Source organism: Channa argus, chromosome 4 (genome assembly GCF_033026475.1).
Source record: "Channa argus isolate prfri chromosome 4, Channa argus male v1.0, whole genome shotgun sequence".
Taxonomy (NCBI): domain Eukaryota; kingdom Metazoa; phylum Chordata; class Actinopteri; order Anabantiformes; family Channidae; genus Channa; species Channa argus.
In genome coordinates this window covers 6,075,058-6,094,820 of record NC_090200.1, presented here as the reverse complement: position 1 = coordinate 6,094,820, position 19,763 = coordinate 6,075,058, and the positions used below count along the sequence as shown (strand labels likewise).

The 19,763-nt window shown below is 40.0% G+C and overlaps 2 protein-coding genes across 4 annotated transcripts; both read right to left on the bottom strand.

The window, feature by feature from the left end:
• Positions 1–86: 86 nt before the first annotated feature.
• On the bottom strand, positions 87–2,441 carry jagn1b (jagunal homolog 1b). Of its 2 annotated transcripts, XM_067502720.1 has the most exons (4): positions 2,324–2,441; positions 1,510–1,607; positions 922–994; positions 87–828 (listed from the first exon to the last, which is right to left on the bottom strand). In XM_067502720.1, the coding sequence occupies exons 2-4, from the start codon at positions 1,596–1,598 to the stop codon at positions 439–441; spliced, it is 552 nt and encodes a 183-aa protein (XP_067358821.1). In that variant the 5' UTR covers positions 1,599–1,607; positions 2,324–2,441; the 3' UTR covers positions 87–438. The 2 variants fall into 2 exon arrangements, with proteins under 2 accessions (XP_067358821.1, XP_067358822.1); XM_067502721.1 differs by lacking the exon at positions 2,324–2,441 and having other exon boundaries at positions 1,463–1,603.
• A 748-nt stretch (positions 2,442–3,189) lies between these two features.
• On the bottom strand, positions 3,190–18,656 carry LOC137125916 (collagen alpha-1(VIII) chain-like). 2 transcript variants are annotated; one of them, XM_067502152.1, is made up of 4 exons: positions 18,509–18,656; positions 7,905–8,086; positions 6,161–6,430; positions 3,190–6,027 (listed from the first exon to the last, which is right to left on the bottom strand). In XM_067502152.1, exons 3-4 carry the CDS (start codon positions 6,426–6,428, stop codon positions 4,079–4,081), a joined length of 2,217 nt encoding a protein of 738 aa, XP_067358253.1. In that variant the 5' UTR covers positions 6,429–6,430; positions 7,905–8,086; positions 18,509–18,656; the 3' UTR covers positions 3,190–4,078. The 2 variants fall into 2 exon arrangements, with proteins under 2 accessions (XP_067358253.1, XP_067358254.1); XM_067502153.1 differs by lacking the exon at positions 18,509–18,656 and adding an exon at positions 13,302–13,478.
• Between the last annotated feature and the right edge of the window lie 1,107 nt (positions 18,657–19,763).

Genomic DNA, 19,763 nt, shown 5'->3' with positions numbered 1-19,763 from the left:
AGATCTGGTTTGGGCATTTAAAAATATAGTATTTTATATTTTTGTAGTAGTAGTAACACAATGACAAAATACATGACTAAGCAATAAACAGATGTATTTATTCATTTATTTTTCAAAAGATCAAATTACAATTTCCTACAGTCTTCTTCCAACTTAGTGTTGGTGTGTTTAAATTGTGTACCTGACGTACACACATTTACAGTATATTGTTGAGTATGATGAAATGCCAAATACATTGAATATTGGCAAGTCACAGGCTTTTTGTGAATAACGGTCAAATATAAATATAGAAAAGTTTAATGAAGATCACACTTTACTTTAGAGTGTCTCTTCTCTTGGTCTTTGCTGGCTCAATCCACCAGTTCAGTGACTGGTTTCTAAAAGAAAAATAATTCAGCTCTTCTCAGATCCTCCTTGTCTCAGCACTAGGCAGTGCATTCATTTCTTCTTCTTCTCCTGTGTGGTGGTGAACCACTGGTCCAGCAGCTTCTTGCTGTAGTAAATCTGCCAGCCGTGCACCTGAACAGCGATGACAATCACCAGGTACATGACTGAAACAGCAGAGAAGCCAAAGATGAAGCGGTATGCTTTGCCATGCCGGTACAGTTGCTGCGCCACAGGGAACATCTCCATAGCCCCATAGATTAGTGGGGCCACACAGAAGAGCCCAGCACTGATCATGGAAATGACCAGGTAGCTGATGTTGTTGCGAGGCAATGCCAAAAAGCTCAAGACTGTGGGAATTATGCTCAGGAGGTAGGGGTACTCCCACTGGTATGGAGAGGCGACTATCTTATAGGACACAAGGCTCAGCTGGCTCACTGTCACCTGAGAAACAAAAGACAACACAAATAGCTACAACTTCCCCAGCAGTTACAACTGTAAAAATGTTTGCGTAAGATTCTGTAGGTTTACCATTACCTGAGCTGCCATCAGCACCCAGATAACAAGGTGTGCAAGGTTGAGTTTACGGATTTCAGACTTTAAGGCAACACTGTGCAAAATGAGACAGAGGGGTGGTAGATGAGAACTAAAATCAAATCATTTTAAGGCACTGATGAACTGATTAAAGATCACGCAGCTTAAATGCACAGATTAAGCTTTGTCTCGGTCATATTCTGCTCCAAATAAAAATAAAATAAAATCAGTTGTGTTTTTATTATTAGTATGGTTTTGTCTGAAGAGAAAATGAGTTTTCCATGAAACAATGACTAGTATCATCTGAATACATTTTGGTCCTGCAGCACTTTTGCAGAAGGTATTGCAGGGGTTTCGCTGATTAATTTAAAAGTAAAGATAGATGTAAAGTTTCAGATCTTCAATAGGTTATTTAACAACCTATTTACCCTTAGATAAATATTACAAAAGCAGTACCTCAATTGTTTTCTAGATTTCACATTAAAATACAAAGTTAGGTGCATTATGCATCCTGCCTGCATGTGTGTAACATACACATTCTCACCAAAGTTGGAATTTCCCTTGAGCTGCTTTCCCGGTGAAAGAACCCACCTCATTTGGTAGTGAGAGGCAACCCGCTCTCTGTGCTGAAAGTCACTGCCATCTGTGCCTGTTGCTCTCGGGCCAGCTCGAGAAGCCATACTGGATATCTTAAACATAACACAACAACTGCAAAATAACGAATCTGTCCATTCTGCTAACAGCAGCATAAATCTATTTTAGTTTATTATTTAATACTATACCTAGCAGGTACCATTACTGTATGCAGTTTACCTGCAGTGTTGTAAATGATCATTTTTATCACAATGACTTCAACAGTAGAGATTTAGAGTGTGAATAAACTGCACAGAGCTTGTATTTATGAAGACGTAAACCGTGCTTACACTTAACATACCAATGCTAACCATGACAATGTCCCTCTAATAAAGGTGAATCATACAGTTTGATAACGCCTTCGAAAAAAGTGCACAAGAGTATTTCGCAAACAGCGCAAGTGACAGTGTTACTCATCAGCTACTGTTAGCTTGGAGACCGTTTGCCGGCTACCTGCACAACAATGTAGCAAAGTAGTCAACTCCAGCAACATATCGCGTTGAATATATTCATATTTATAATAAAAAAAAGTGTGACACTTTGACTGTAAATATCCATGTTAGGTAGGGCTAATTTTGATGGCGTACAAACGGCATAAAAGCAGCTGTGCTAATAAGCTAATGCTAACCGTTACTGTTACTGCAGTTCATACAAACATAATACAAAAGGATTGTTGGCTACTTTTATTTACTGTAGCTTAAGTTCAAGTGCCCAGACAAAGTTTTGGGACCTGCACGAAGAAAATACAGAACAGATTAAACAAATCACTTACTAATTATGCGCTGGTGTTCATATAAAGACCCCTAAAATTATAAATATAGTCGCTAAGACAGTTGTCAGATGCAAGAGGCTTGAGAAGGGAGGAAGTATGACACCTCAAACTGTGATTGGTCAGACGCTTCTGAATTCAAACAAGCTTTATTGATATGCCCTGTCCAGTCACAAACGGGCATTTACAATTAAAGTCTAATTATTGCGATCAAATCATTCAAAATAATTATATAGATATATATATTTAAAATAACAATTATTTAGTTGCTGTGCAGACATACATCCGATTCTCAAATTATAATTATATTATAATAACAATGCTAAAAAATAATTATAATTTTGAAAAAACTCACATGGTAGTGTTAACAAAATGGTTAAACCTACTTTAACATTAGATTCTAAACTTCTAAACTTGACCAGACAGAACCTACTGTTACTGCTGGTATGTTACTGTAAATATATTATAATGCTATTGTCTTTTACATAGGCCCTGAACATTTTAGACTATAAAAAATGCATTGATTTATTGTTACTTTTTACTGTGGCATATCATTTCTTGTAAATGTTTTGTATTATTTAATTTCTTTGTGCTGGTCGTGTGTGTCATTTGAGTAATTTTGTGTCTCTTTCTTGGATATTGCATAAGTGAAGACCCCACTTGGGCACCTGGGGTCACTGGGTTGCAGGATTTATATGTCTCTCAGTTTCTGGTCACTCAGGTAATGTGGCAAATATTTTCATTTGTAGATGTTTGGATATTGAAGGCTTCATGATCAACTCTTGCTCTCTCTCAAAAAATACATCTATAATTATTTTCATTGCATACAGCACAAACACATATGCTACTAAAATTAATGACAACTGAGGTGAGACAAAATTTTTTTATTTCTTAAATGTTTCAAAAAGACCAAAACAATCAAACATTCTCACATTTAGGCACAGTTTAATTGGATTTTTGCTGTGCACTATTGTCGATGGTAAAAAAAACAAAAATAGCAAAACACAAAAGAATGTCATTCCAAAATGGCACATTCAAAGTCTGAAGAGTTAGATTGAAAATAAAAACTGTGAAATATATGTAGGAATGGGCATTAACATTGATGAATATTTGCGTTATTGATTTTGCCACAGAATGTGTATGGTGTGTCCTGCATTTTGGAATGAATTCCCTTATTCACTGTCAAACAAAACACTCTCAAGTAATCAGTAGTCAAACAAATAAATTACAGAAAATACTGACAAACCAACAAATACCTTTCAAAGAATTCATATTTATTACAAACAAAACAAATTTATTACATCAAATGGGACAAACAAAAATCCAAAGGGCATGTCATCTGCCAGCTTGTTTGCAAAAATGCTAAATTTTTGGATATGGCAAGAAAAAAATAAATCAAATGCGTTTTTTTTACTATGAGAGGACATTTTGAAATGAGATTTCATTGTATTAAAAAGCTGTGTTTTCCAAGTAACATAAAAGATTAACTAATGTAATATATGATTAAACCACTATGTTTTTATGTACCCAGTATTTTGTATAAAACTGTAAAACAAAAATGTGTGAAAAGTGAATATACAGTTTTGCAAAATAATTTTTCCAGGCATGTGTGAATGGATATAGGAGTAAATGCACAATGTAAACAAACAAAAATGATTTGCTCTCCACAATCGAGAACCCTCACAATAAACTTCCTTCATATCACGGGAAGAATATTGGTTTATGACTATGTACATTCACAAAAATTTTTCGCATATCTTACATTGGGTACAGTAGGTATCCAGAAAAAGTGGAGTGGACATATTGACCAGCATAAAGTCCCGCTGCCTGCTCCGATGGCAGTTGTACATGCACACTGTCTCCTTGACGTAATGGTAGTACAGCACTCCCTGATGCCTGATCCAGCAATCCCTTTTTGTACTCATCATAAGTGTACATTACTGGCTCATTGTTCTTCATCAGTGCCACCCACACATTACTTCCCTTGCAGTGGACGTGGTAAGCAAAGTAATAGATTCCAGGTACGCTACAGGTAAAAATGCCAGTTTGGGGATTGTAGTTCTGATTGCCGTTGTGCAGGAGTTTGTCAAAAATGATCGGAGAGCCGACAGGAGGGAATGGGTTTGTGAGTTTAGCTGTGAATGCAGGTATCTCCGGACCACCGGCACCAATTTCGCCTCCATTTTTTGGCTTCTTGTAAGCTTGGCCAGTAAATACGCCGGTTGCAGGAAGGATCTGTCCGAGTTCAGGGAATGCAACAGGTTGTCCCGGAGGACCAGGGGGTCCAGGTTGTCCAGGTTTTCCTGGAAGTCCTGGAGGACCACTCGGACCGGGGTTACCTTGTGGCCCAATATGACCAGGAAGGCCTGGCTTTCCCTCAGCAGTATAGCCGGGTTTGCCGGGCATGCCTGATTCACCTTTTTGCCCTGACGGCCCAGGGGGGCCAATTGGCCCCCCTGGTCCTGTAAGCCCTGGAATTCCTTGTGGTCCCTGGTGGCCTTTTTCTCCAGGTTGGCCTCCTTCTCCTCTTGGTCCTGGTAATCCTACAGCACCAGGTGCACCAGGCAAACCCCTAATACCACCTTCTCCTTTAGGGCCAATGGGCCCTTGTAAACCTCTTGGTCCTGGCTGTCCACCCTCGCCTGGCCTACCTGGCTGTCCTGGCATACCCGGAGGACCTAAATCACCCTTAATTCCAGGATTTCCTTTGGGTCCCCCAGCACCATCCTCTCCTTTTTGTCCTGGGAAACCAAGACTACCTGGAAGACCTATTGAACCAGGTGGCCCAGGCATACCATTGGCACCAGTCTGGCCAATGACACCTGGAAGACCACCATGACCTTTATCACCTTTAAAGCCTGGTGGCCCTGGAATACCAGCATGTCCCTTGTGACCCTTAGGTCCTGGAAACCCTGGTTTACCATAACCTGGCATGCCTGGAGCTCCAGGTAAACCATGAGGGCCTGGCTCCCCTTTCCCTCCTATTAGTCCTGGTAGCCCTCTCAAACCATCTACACCTTGTTTTCCAGCTCCTGGCAGACCTGGTGGGCCTGGCCGGCCTGCTTCACCTGGTAACCCAGCCAGCCCTGGTTCTCCGGGAGGACCAGGGCTTCCTGGTATTCCGGGTTGTCCTGGGAGACCATTAAGACCAGGTTTACCGACACCAGGCATGCCCACTTGCCCAGATGGACCAGGTGGTCCGCGAACCCCTTTCAAACCTGGCAAACCAGGTAGACCAATTCCATTTTCTCCCTTAGGACCTGGAAACCCAGGTTGCCCAGGTGGACCTTTTTGGCCCGGCTCTCCTAGAGGGCCTGGTTGTCCTGGCAGTCCTTGGCCACCTGGTTTTGAAATCCCGGGGAGACCTGGGGGACCTGGTAGTCCTGCAGGTCCTGGAAGTCCAGTAGGTCCTTCACCCCCACTTGGACCGAGGTCACCTTTTGGTCCTGTGAATCCAGGCGTTCCAGGTTTTCCTGGCAATCCTGGCATACCAGGTTTTCCTATTCCTGGGTACCCTTGAGGACCAGGAGGCCCTGGCTTTCCTGGTAATCCCGGCAATCCCTGGCCCGGTAGTCCAGGAGGGCCTTGTGGTCCTGGTGGTCCTGTTGGTCCTGGAGGGCCCTGAATTCCTTGTAGTCCCTCTCGGATACCTTCTACACCAGGACCAGGGGGAGGTGGGCCTTTAGCCCCTCTGGGAAATGTTTGTCCTGTGCAAAAGTAGAAATAAATGGTAGATAGAGGTTTCACAAAAATACACCATTATTATATCAGGATTGTCCGATGATTAGATCAAAGACCAACAGAGTTCAGATGAATGTTCCATCAAAAAGTTAACCTTACCTTTTCCCTCCATCAGTGGTCTGTCTTTGCCCTTTATCAAAGGCAGCTGAGGAAGTTCTTTTCCATACTGAGGAAGTAACGGCATTGGTGGCATCTCATTCCCCAAAAACTGTTGCTGCGGATATCCATCATTGTACTGTGGCAAGGGCTGGTGCTGTTGAGGTGGCTGTTTATGCCCATAATATGCCCCACTATGGGCCAGATGTACAAAACACAGCTGGAAAAATGTGATAAGCAGAAAGAAGCAGCGGAGGGATACTGCCACCATTTCTGCAATGAGAAGTACAATGGATTAATATTATTGATGTAAATGCGTACACTTTAATAGTACCTTTTTAAATAGTCCCATTATATCACTTCATGAATAATAAATTGTTAAAAAATATTGTATTGTCTGAATCCAGTAAGTATCTTACTTTTATGCCAAAATAATATTGAAGCATATCAGCAGCAAAAAATAAAATAAATAAAAAAATTTACACGTGAAGGTGCGTAAATATAGATGCTCAAAGACATAAAAAAAACACAGAAAAGGCTTTCTAACACATTTCTAAGAGCAGAAAAAAGGCAGGAAGTGACCATAAAATGCAACAGTAATATATACCCTTTATTTACATTTATAAAAATATGACAAACAGTATTCAATTAAAAATAACATTACTAATAATTTTAGTTGCGGTTTACTTTTTCTACTAATTACTGTATTATGCAGTTTCACATAGCACTTCCTTAGAGTAGGGAATCTGCAAGAGAGACAAATTAAAAATGAATGGTCAAACTCAAAAAGCAAGTAAAAGCTGACATAGCCGTACTTTATGTCTCTGAAAGGAGGAAAATTAGAAACCACTCTCTGATAACCCTCTGATGACACGACATCACCAGCTGAGTAGTACTGGGCCTGACGAGGAAAGGGGTGAGATGGAAAACCAGCAGTCTGTAATACACTACCTGATACACACCGCGTACTGGAATACATACACGACAGCCTTTAGCAGCAAGCTGTGGTGTTTGATCTTGTAGCTGAGGCGAGGAATTATAGAATGTTGTAGAGTCCAGTGTGTTCAAACCAGAAAAGAAACAAAAATTGCCTGAAGGTGGGCAATCTCCTTCTCGTTTTACCTTCCTATTGTTTACACATCTATTCAACACATGGTGCAAAAGCCTCACAGTCTCATGTCCTTGATGTCAATTACACACAGCACATGCTGCTGAAAGATATACTAGTAAATCATCATTAAGAGGCTCCACAGGGGATGTGGTCAGTCTTGAATGAAACCCTTAATCCTTTGAATATGTCGGCGCTAAAGAGTTTGGCTAAGTGCTGCCAACAGCATGTGTGAAAATAAACAGTGATGGGCGAATGTATGTTTTCCTCCATCGAGGTATTTGTGTGTCCTGAAACAGAGCCAATGAGATCAAAGGTTCTGGAGGGCTGGAATAATGGGAATGAGACAGACTTACATTTTTCTGTGTAATTATTTACGAGTGTCAGGCTGCACGTGTTTACTGTGGGATAATTTTTGTACATACTTCCTAATCTGTGCAGTATGGTATAAGAGCAAATGGGTACCAAACGTTTGCACCAAAAAAAAAAGGGCCTTAAGGGAGTCTGGTTTCCCTCAAATAGCACTTTGCAGAAGAGCATGAGGTCAATGGATGAAAATCTCCACACACACCTGATAGCAAGAATTACTTTTGCCTTTCAAATTGTTAGAAAAAAGGGCAAAACACCAAATTCTCTTACTATCTGATTTCTTCTGCTCTCAAATTAAAGGTCGTCGTCGTCTCTTTGGCGAGCGTCTTCTTCAGCTTACTCCTCTACTTCCCCTCACTTTCGGTTGCTTCTCTGGGCCTTTTCCAAGGCTTGAGCGGGATCGCGGCCATGCATGGGATCCAGCCAGGCGTTAGCTGCAGTCCTGCTGGGCCCTGTAAAAATAGGAATGTCAGGTTCGATAAATGTCAGGTGCTGACCTTTCGCAGAGGCCTGGGGTTTGTAACACTAAGCTGCCCTGCCCACCAGGTACACATACTTGGTCCTGATACAGTTATGCTGAGACACAAATTTTCCTTCAAGGAATGTGGGGTTAATATTAATACCATAAATGTACGTTGTAACTATATAGTTTTAGGAGCCAGGCATGTAAAACGATTTACCTTCTAATTTAAAATGTTCATCATTTCCTACTAAAAAAATCCAGACCTCTCAAAGTACTCATATGGAATTTATGATTATTAGCAATACATTTTTTCTATTTGGCTATCTGACTGCAATGCAGGAGACCTTCAAGTTAAAGGTAAAGATATTTTTCAATCCAGAACCATGGACAGGTCCTGCAGACACTGTCTACCTGTAGAGATTTAATGCCCACACAAGTCTGGACAGATTGTGTGGTTCTGGTCTATATGTCTCCATTTGCATTGTCATCCTTCACAGCCACCACAGTGGCACCGAGGTGCAAAACACAACAACAATGAGAAAACACTATAATATCCTAATATAATATTATACATATAACTTTATGACATTAGTGTATATGCACATTCTTAAGCAATTGCAAAAACTGTAGTAGTCCTATCTTATAATTTCTAAAATATAATTTTAACATTTGTCCATTGTTTTCAGCTCAATATTTCATTTTTATACACACTTTATATTAGTATTTTTTCTTCTTTGTGAAAACGTTTCTAAATAGTTTACCTTTTGAGGGCCCTGTGTCCTTCAAAATAAAAACTCATTTGGTTGTCACTCCCAAAATGTGTGGACATGTGCGGGATCTATGAAGGGGGATGATCATTTTTCAAATAAAAAGGCAAAATATGGTCTTCTAAATATGCCATGTAGTAGGGAAATGGGGCAACTAAAAGACACAATGAAAGTGTTTCCATGTCATATTCAGCTATCACATCCAGACTAAATTGTCTTTTTTTTATGTTTCTGCAAAGCTAAAGAGCTGGAGCAAATAATTTGTTTAACATCTTTTTCAAATATAAAACCAGCAAGACATTCGTACTCAAGCATTGATCTTCTAAACTGAACATGATTTCACACATGGCAATGTTAAACTAATCATCGCTGTAGACAAAACCACTCACACAAAGCAAGTCATGCTCCGCAGACACAAAAGGAACATATGTTTGGCAAGGAAATGAGACAACGTCTGTAAAAAAAAAAGTATATCGGCAAAACAAAGAGGACAGGCCGACGCTTTGAAACACATGTTCCTTCCAAACTCCAAGGATACGTCTTCGTGGCTCACAGATGAAAACACGTCCGGTTCTACTGACAGGATGAGCTGCATGAGCAACAGAGCTCATTCTGGGAGTTTCATCTGTGAAGACCTCGTGTCTTTGAGAAACATAGTTATTAACAAGTGGTATAACACAAGAGCCACTGTTTCTTCAGCTCAGTGCCCAGATTCAGATGGCTACAACACATTTCACATCTCTAGTTTGATGTGTTCTAAACTTTGCAAAGTCATTTTCTTTGTATAATGTTGGTCCCCTGTCTTTTTTCCCCTGAATTTCCAAACACCCAATTTAATTTAAAAACCCAAAGTTCTGTTTCCTTTATTTTTGAACTTTATTTTGAAAATGCTCTGTTGTGAAAATTACAATTTGTGAATCAACAGAGCAATAAAGTAATAGTTCATTTCGTATTAACAAACATGACGTTTGTTTTTAAATGGTTTAATTTCACTGCATTCGTATTCATTATACCCGAGTGCCTTTTATATGCGAAAGCTGCCAATTAGTTTGAAAACAGAGGCTTTAATTAGAGAAGCTCCCCATCATCAGTCATCTTTTGGTTTACAGACAGTGTAATAAAAACGTAATTGTGTTAACTGCATCTGGGCCACAGACTGAAACAGTGAAAAGTTCATAATTAAAAGGACATTCCCCTGTTTGCATGTTTAGCTTTGCCACTTGACACTATCCCGTATGGCTATTTCAACACAAATACTAATAGAATAATAATAGAGTCTATTCTGAAATCATCCTGGTTCATTTCAGTTAGCGTGATGGATACAAAATTCAAGTTCTAGTCTAGTTGCCTGTTGAGATTTACAGTCCCTAAAGGAAAATCTCTGCCTTTCATGTTCTTCCTTCTTGTCTTTTTGATGATTTAGCAGGTATTGTCCAGGAGCCTGTTTTCCAGCCAGTCATGAGCTTTCAATCATAACTTACTGATCAGCAAACATGCAGTGATGGGCAACATACAAGACCTATGAAGCTGTGAAGTCACATGACTCGTGTGCGACCTGATGACCAGAGGGTTGCAGAGTTGTTTCTTCTCACCAAAGTTGCAGATGAAAAGTAATACTGAGAAGATTTATCCCCATAGATGTAGCCCAACTGGGAGCAGAGCAGCTGCAAAGCATCACTCTTATAAAGCTGAATCTTTTTCTTTGAAGTACCTCAATACTGTTCAGTGTTCGACAGAAACTTCCAGAGACGTTTTCCTGTATTACTGCTGTGCCATTTTATTAAAGGAATGAAATCGGTGATGGCCAAACAATAGAAATCTACTTGACTCAGCTATGAGCTCTTCACAAGACCACGAAGAATCTTTTTTTTTAGTGAATTTCTACCTTATTTTATTTTAGTCTTTCATCTTGTACAAAAACTCAGCTTTGATGAAAACTCTTTAGACACCTCCACACCCCTCGCTTTTTGACAACCCCATGCAAAGAAGATGGCTGCTGCTGGTTCCTCTGAACCTCTTTGCTAGCACTCACAACCACAGCTGGCTCTGTTCTGTGATGAGCCACAATGTCTTTTATCACCTCCAGCTTGGCCTAGAAAATAATCAAATTTCCATTTCGACTCTGTGTTCCCCTCCTGACCGATTCCAGATGGGGGACTTGTACTGCTCACCAAACAAGCGACGGGGAGCAGAGGCATGTCATTGTGCACAGATACGGGTGCCAGTCTTAATTGTGTGTGGTCAGGCTTTGCTTTTGTCTTTCTATTCTAATGAAAGCAGCTAGTACTGCTGCAGGACAGGTCTAAAGAGAAACTGTCATCAAAGTGCAAAGACAACACTTCAGAGCACGTTAGAATTAATTTGGTTCATACGAGAACGTAGCAGAACGTGACATCAAAACACTTATCTTGTATCATATTTATTTACTGCTGTATTAGTTCTCGGGTGCATAAAACTGATGGTTATAAAATAATGTTTTATTTTTCCAGAAATTTTATACCAAGAACTTTTGCACATTTATTACTGTAGTTTTTCCTCAGAAATTGTGTGTTTGACTCCCCCAATTAAATATGTTTAATTTGCCCTTTTTTTTACCATTTTATACCACAGCAGAAGTCATTTAGGCCAGAGACAACATTTGGCAATGCAACCCCCCAAAAAACTGATCCGTGAGTAATTCCAGTGGACATGTATAGTGATTAATCCTCCTTATGATTTTTTTTTTTAAACAGTTGACCAAATCTCCATTATTTGTGGGTAAACTGATCGTTGTATTCAGGATCACCTGAGCCAAAGAAAACCCAAGAACAATACAAGCATTGTTCTCTTTCTATGACTTTTACCACCAATATTTTATGGCAACATTTGAATAGCAATGATTTGAAAAAAAAAAAAAAGCTTTTAAAATGCTGTGAGACGCATTTTCGTCTGCATAGTGTGAATGAGTTTGAGACACACACAAACACTAAGGAATGCACCCGACAGAAGGAGTGTGAGCCTAAGACAACATCTGGGAATGCACCTGTATGTGTGTGACTATTTGCACTCGTGTGTGTGTGTGTGTGTGTGTGTGTGTGTGTGTGTGTGTGTGTGTGTGTGTGTGAGAGAGCTGTTGGCTTGTATTCCTCTAACCTTTCTAAGAAAAACATTCCACCTCTACAGTGATTCGTGGGCGACCATTTGTTCTCACACTGTACTTGGAGTTTCTGCAGACATGATTCACAAGAGACTTGAAGTTGAAAGAAAGAAAGAAAGATTTAGAGGTAAAACAAAGCCCCCTTAAAAGATTACTTTTAAAATTTTTATTATGCCAAATAAACTTGCTCTTGGGGGTTTTGGCTGTGTGTTAGGCAAAACACACAACTTGAACATACTCATTTAATATTGAAATTGAGCATTAAATATGCAGCTTGTCACTGTCAAACATAGGTCCTGTGCACATAATACAGCAAATTTGAACACTTTTTCCAACTGTAACTTTAAAACTTGCAGAGCATTTTGGAGAAAGAACACAAAGCCAGTAGTGAGGCTGGTGGTTCAACAGAGGGAGCCAAACATCTGTGAACTGGATTTCATCCCATCGATACTTCAGTATCAGTCAGTCTTGTTTACTGGTGTTTTCCACAGCCTGGGTGGAGAACTAAATGTGCTTCCAAAGGTAGGAAAACTCATGTTTTTTAGATTTTTCTGACAAAGGCTGTGTTTGCAAGCTGACTTAAAGACTTCAGTACAACCACGTTTGTTTTTTTCTGTAATACTTTTGAGCACAACCCGTTTTAGTTTTCTGAGTCCACTGTGCTTTCTGTGTTCGAGCAGGTGATTCATCCCATCTCAATCACCAAGTAGCGTTTTCATTTCCCCACCTATTCCTGCTTATCATGGGAAAACATGAACTTTTCCTTACACTCTGGCTAAAAAGCGAAGCGAAACGTCCACTCCACCCACCACAGTTCCTCTCCAACCTATTTTGCTCATTTCCAGCATTCCTTCACACCTCCACGGTTTCTTTGCAAAGCAAAGGAAGTAGTCACCTTTGCAGACATTGTGTGACCTTTAGGTGGAAAAGCATAATTTTAAGGTGGTAACACATTTGAAACTGATGTAGCATCTGCATGAGTTTCACGTTGGCACAGTATTCACTTACAGCTCCACCAACCTTTGACACACACATACGTAGATGCACATAATTGCACGTACACCTCTCTCTCCTGTCCGACCTCTTCACCCATCTCATTGATGGATTTTTCCTCTCATACAGTTCTGGGAACCACAAGTCAGCGAATGTCTGGCCACAATTTTCTTTTGAGGCAAAGATCAGAACGGGTGGAGAATTATTTTCCTATTAGCTCGAAGTTCTGTCAAAACACAGTATCCGGTGTCAGTGGACACCAGTTAATAGCAACTCAGAACTAAGAATCTCTTCAGGTTTTTACTTACTTTTACAGAAGTCGCTCACATGTTCAGAGGAAAATATCGGTGGGAAACAAGGATGGGAAGAATGTGTTTGTAAATCCATGTTCCACTATGTTGCAGAGCAGGAAGGAAACGCTTGTGGGGCTTTTCAGCCTTTTCCAAGCTTTTAGTTTTAGCGTAGATTAATCCAAGCTTTTGCTGGAGCTTGATGTGGTTCTGCCACTTTTTCCCCGTCCTCTCTCTTATATTTGCACTGGCTCTCAAAGGGACACTTCACTAGCGCATGATTGTTTTTATAGGCAATAACAAAATAACAATGTTTGGCCAATAATCAGATCTGATAACTTTTATTATGCTCTATGTTTAAACCACTGACTCCAGTGGGGAATTTAGCAGTTTGCAGCTGCATAAATATATTTTGTCTACTGGGTAAATCATGAAAGAAGAGTCTCCTTTTATTTTGTTTCTAAACCTGAGAGGTGGAAATGTATTTACCTAAGTATTGTAGATAAATAAAATTTTAAAGTATTTGTGTTTCTGTTCACTGAAAACGATTCAAAGCAGGAGGTTTGGGGGGTTGAATGGGTCACAACATGCAACATGCAGTTTGTGTCTGGTGTGAAACTACTGCTTTTATATAGGTGATGTGACAATAAGAAGTCAGGGATTTTTTTAATCACTGTTACACTAACCCTAACCTAACATGTTTATTCAGTGCCTACACCTGACCCTGACGTCTACCTTCAACCAAACTGCTATAAATGCACCACTGTTACCACAGCTGCTTTCTCTGTGCCACTGTAAGAGACAGTAGCCGCCATTGTGGGGCCAAAAGAGTGTCCTGCCTCTTTACGTGGTAGGGGGGGGGGGGGGGGGCTCTTTCTTTTAACAAATGGCCCTGATGGTTGTAGGCACAAACGACCTCTGTGGCTAGTACAGAACTACAATGCAGCTTTTACAAAAAGCAACGTTTTAGTTTGGGGGCCCATTGTCACATTTCTGATGTCTAAAGGCGTTTATCAATGTTTTATATGTTCATTTAAGGAAAGTTACAGGTAAATTCAAATAGCCATGTGGAAACACAGTTTATGAATTGTTAATAGTTCCACCAAATACTCTATATTCTCTTCTTTCAAACCCCTTATGTCATGGCTTAACAATGTGTTGAAGAACACACTCTTAATGTAGTTAAAGTAGTAAATACCTGGTCCAAACATGCTGGAAAATATGAACGGATCAGTATGAACAATCTACTTTTTATCAAATACAATAATAAATAAATCACAATAGCCAAGTATATTTTACGTTTAAGACATTATAAGTACATTTGGTTGCAAATATGTCTATGATTAAAAAACTTTTATCTGTAATTGAGTACTTTTAGATTGTTGTTGCAGTTGTTCTTCTATTTAAAAAAGTATCTGAATACCACATAATAATCAGATAAAAGGCATAAAAATGGCAAAAATACTTCACCACAAATTGATCATAAATACCTTGGAAGATTTCCATCATCCCAATCTTAAAAGTTGCAATTTAAATACAAAGTACACCAAACATATAGCAAAAGTGGGCAAATTAAAGTTTCCAGACGAGTAGTAATTGGTGAATTTGAGGGACTGGAGTCTAATATTTAAAAAATGAAAGTGGTAATTATATGTTACTCTGAGAGGGAGTGTTTCTTGGAGTTTATCGCTGATAATTTCTCTTTGGTGATAGTTTCCCCAGAGCAACTGTAGCTCTACGTAGTCAGTCGCTGAGGAGTTCAGTCTTCTGTGTTTGAGAACTTTAGACGTCCTTACACATGTATCCATTTATAGAGATTATAATATGACTCCGGATCGTTTCGTGCTCACTAAATGTATGCATCATCTGACCGGTGACAGTAATGAGAAATGACGACAGTCCCAAGAAGCTTAATGTGTTACACAGTGCACAGTAAAATATGCCACTCAAAGAAAAAATATGATCCTCCCTTTCCCTACTGTCCAGATGTTTTTGCAGCAGAGTATTTACGAGGGATAATAAGAACTACGACTCTGTCCACTTACTGTAGGAGTTTAGATAACAGCTTCGCTGCAATAAATCTGCACAATTTAAAAGGTGTAATTCCAGAGTAGTGTTTTTAAAGTAAACTACCACTAAAGCAGATCAAGGTGGAAGCTAATGTGAGAGATAAATCGCTGCAAAAGTGAGTTCACATTTCAGGACATTTTTTAAGGCTGCACGGTAGTAAGAGAGCATTTGGACACATGGCCTCAAATCACAGAGGCTGCAGCTGTGGGATCAAGAGGCACATTCCCCTCGAGCTGCATAAACACTTCCTGTTCAGTAGGTGAGAACTGTGAAGGAGTGCGAGACCGAGAGAGAAAATGCTGTCTAGAGACATTAACAGAGTAACAAATACAGAAAATCTCAGCATCTGACTCATGTCCTGCACAGATTTTCCTACGGGTTTGCTCCTGCAGCATTCACTCTTTCTTCAACAGCTTCTGCTCAAAGCAGAAACTTTCACTATGTCAAAAACAACACAAAGACTAAGGACATCAAACTTGCTGAGAGATATTCACAGCCTCTATTACAACATTTACCTCCCCATGTGATTGACTTTAAAAAAACAAAATCTCTAACAATGTTGTATTGCACTTGTTTGGTCCAACAAAAACTGAAATATAATTAATAGTTATGTGCTGGACACTATTTCCTGGCTGGGCAGATTCACCTTCTTGAGTTTCGTTGGCATACTTGGGGTTGCCAGGTAACCAGCAGAGTAATAATAATAAGTGATGCTGCGTTCTCATCACATTGTTTAAACTGTACAGTAATTGCAAGATTTAAGTGGGAAAAACTCTTAATGTCAACTTCCAAACCCAAATTCCTTCACAACAACTCCTAGCGCTGTGTGCTGCACTTTATGCAGGTAATAAGAATAAAAACAGTCACACATATGTCTACACACTGCTCTCAGTGACTGGTTTCACTTGATGACAAACTGCTACAAATATGTAACATGGCAAAAACAGCTAGTTTGGGCCAGTTGTCTAGTTTAAATACATGATTAGCACGATGGACGGATTAAGAGAAAATGGGGCCCTGGGAACAGACAGGAGACGGACCACCCAACCTTTGCTTTATGTATTTGTTTTGGAGAATTTGTTGTCTGGTTTTGGTCGTGGCTTCTAACGGGGCTAACAAGTGTTATAAAGTTTTATTTTACCCGTCTTCTCAGTTTAAGACTCAGAGCACAGATTAGACATTTAGACAGTCCAGGTTAGCTGTTGCTGGCTAAAGCTTCATATTTACAGATATGAAAACCATTAATCCTCTCAAGCTCTTTTTGCTAAACCTGTGACTATTGCTCTAAAAACTCGGACAAAACCACGGAATAAAGATTTGCGGGTTTGGACATTGGCTGTTTACCAATTACTGACATTCATACAAAGCATTCTTCCCAAATCATTGGTTTTAGCCAAATGAAATAATACTGGTAAAGCAAATTCTTTTAGGGTACAAACAGGAGTCTGCATACATTTCTAAAAAGTCGTAGTCACATTCTGTTGTCTGCACTAGATTCTGCTTTGTGCTTTAGAATGAAGAGTTTATGGTGATCACTATGCAGTATATTTAAGTGAGTGCTGTTGATATCAGGTTCCCCAAACGTTAGAAAATTTACAACATCAAGATTCATGCTACATAAATTCAGTCCTCTAACACAACACAACCGCAGAAAGCCTGGTACAGACAATATATCTTTATGAATAACTGCTTCATCACCTCTTCCAACACAAGCAGGCATAGAACAAGTGAAGGAACCTCAGACTCTACATTCTCTCAGTTTGATCTGTCTTGACCTCCTCACATCTGCACAACTGTGCCATGTGTGCTTCCACTATGCTGCAGAAGTTCTTTTAGTGCACCATGGGTTTCACTCTGAGTGCAACGGCAATCAAGAACTATCAGCAAATTAATTGCATGACGTGTTTAACCTCCGCTGCGTGAGCTCTCTTTACCACATTTTCCCCTAATTAAGAGTTTTCTCTTGGAGAAAGGAAAAATACAGTCATTTTAAATAGCAATCAAGAGCTGAGGGGTAGAAACAGCTGCACATATGCATGGGGGAATCTAACAAAGTTTCTCTGGGTTCCATAAATACTGACATTTCTGGAATCTAACACTCTTTTCCACATCTTCTACTTGAACCACAACATATTTGCTTTCATGCTATTGCAAGTTACTTGCATGCAAGTTGCAGAAGGTAATACAACTCCTTTCCTTCCACTTTAAGCAAGAAAAGAGTCCTGAAGAAAAAACTGTCAAACTCTCTGTGATAGATCCACATTGGGTGTGAAGATGTGATTCTGGTTCATGGCAGGTGCACACGTGTGATCAGGTTATGCAGAGGGGCAGAAAATGTGGTGCTCTGTAGCTTCCAGTCAGTCTGCACGGACAAAGGTTTCCCATTCTGAACATTCTGAATAGAAGAGTTATAAACCTTAGTCAGAAGACTGAAGATTGAGAACATCATTTCTGCATGTTTTAAGTTGAAGACAGGTAGAAGAATTGAGTTCCTGGAGCCAAGACTTTCCATCTCTGAATCATTTTGCAGATCCAATCCGCTGTGAGAAAGCAGGCTTTCTAAAACTGATGCAAAAAAACTTCCTCGTATCGTTTAAAAAATAAATGTAACTTTGACAACCGATCCTTTTCTTTTGCAAACAGCAGGCTACAGATTTTCTTCTGTGTTTAACGTTTCTAAAATGTCAAGACATTCCAATAACGGGGGCTAAATTGTGTCAAGATGCTGCACCGTGCATTTGCTTTAACAAGCTTAAGCTTGGTTTATCCTTTCCAGGTGTCTCTTTTTTGGATTTTCTTAGTATTTTGAAAACTGTCAGAGACTTCTGTCAGCGGAGGCTTCACAGCAGTAAAAAAGGGATGTCTTGTGAAATATTTTGGGAATTTGGAAAATGTTTTTTTATTTTTTTATCCGTGGACTTCCTTTCCTCAGATCTACTTTTGCGAATCATGTGCCAATCCCTAAAGGTTTTGTGTGTATCGTTCCAAGAACTCAAACAAGACATGATTTGCTGGAGAGAAGGCAAAGTACAGCAATCAGACTACAATGCAAGAAAAACAAACAAAAAACTATAAGCTGGATAGTCCCTGAATGCTACCTCTGCCAACCAGAAGGTGATCAAATCCTGCTGTGCTGGTGGTGATGCATCACTTACCTTTGTGTGGGTGTGTGTGTGTGTGTTGCTGCCGCTGCTGCAGGGTGGACGTATCGCAAAGGCTTGGAGGAGTGTGGGGCAGACACTGAACAGCAGCCCTGGTGAGGGTTTGGCTTTTATCTGCAGGTGGGTGGAGCTGCATGAGGCGAGAGAGAGAAGAAGCTGGATCTGTGCATGTATGTGAGAGAAAGAGGGAGGAAAACAAAAAGAGGATGACAGGATCTGTGTGAGAGGGAAACCCACACTGGAACTACATGTTTGCAGCATTCGAGCTCATTATACACTAAAACGAACTGAGAGAAAAGAGGAAACCCAGCTGTACAACTATATATCACAAGGAGGAAGATTCTCATTTGACTTGGACCTCTCAGTGCATTCTTTGCATGCAGAAAGATTTAAGGGCAGGGTCCCACTTTGGTTAGCCAGCGCTGGCTAAGGTGAGGATCGAGCTGAGAGTAGCGGTTTTTGTGACTACCACAGTATACACACACAGAGTCGTTGAGAAAGCAGACGTTAATCAGATTTCCAGGACTTATAAACAATGTGGATGAGAAAATTGACCTTTTTAGTTCCCACATCCACATAGTCTCCTCCTTTTTCTTTTTTGCTTTTTTGACCATTAAAAAATGGCAAGAGTCACCAGAGGCATGGTTGTGACTTTAAGAGCTGCCCTGAGCTAAATGCTAAAGTCTGAGAGAGGAAGAGGAAGTCAAGGGATCACTAAACTCATTAGGTTATTAGTCACCTTCTATCAAGCCATAGTTATGGTTCAGCAGGCGACATTCTACCTCCTAGTGGGTTCAGTAAGAAGAGTCAAACTGGATGAAAATTGGAGCTACATTGGCATGAGACAATCAGTAGAGAACCACTTATAGCACAGTCAACACTGAAAAAGTACATAAAGTTGGGGTCGAGATTCGGCATTGGATTTGGCTTTTCTTCAAACAGGAGAAGGTGTCATCTGTCCTGTTTTACTGACATTTTCAATAGTCACCTTGTATGTTTCTTTGTTTTATTCTCTTGCTGTATGGCTGCATGACTTGCAATTATGGATTAAAGGTCAGTGATGCACGAGCATCACTGGTCTAGATCAAAGTTGGACTGACCCTCCTGGCATAGTCAAATATAACAATTCAAGCAAAGCCTTCTGTCTCACTTTCTGATACTGAGAGTTTTTTTTTCTTCTTCTAATATGTAGGAACTGAAATGAGTCACACAATAACACATACATGTAGTGCTGCACTCCCATGTCACT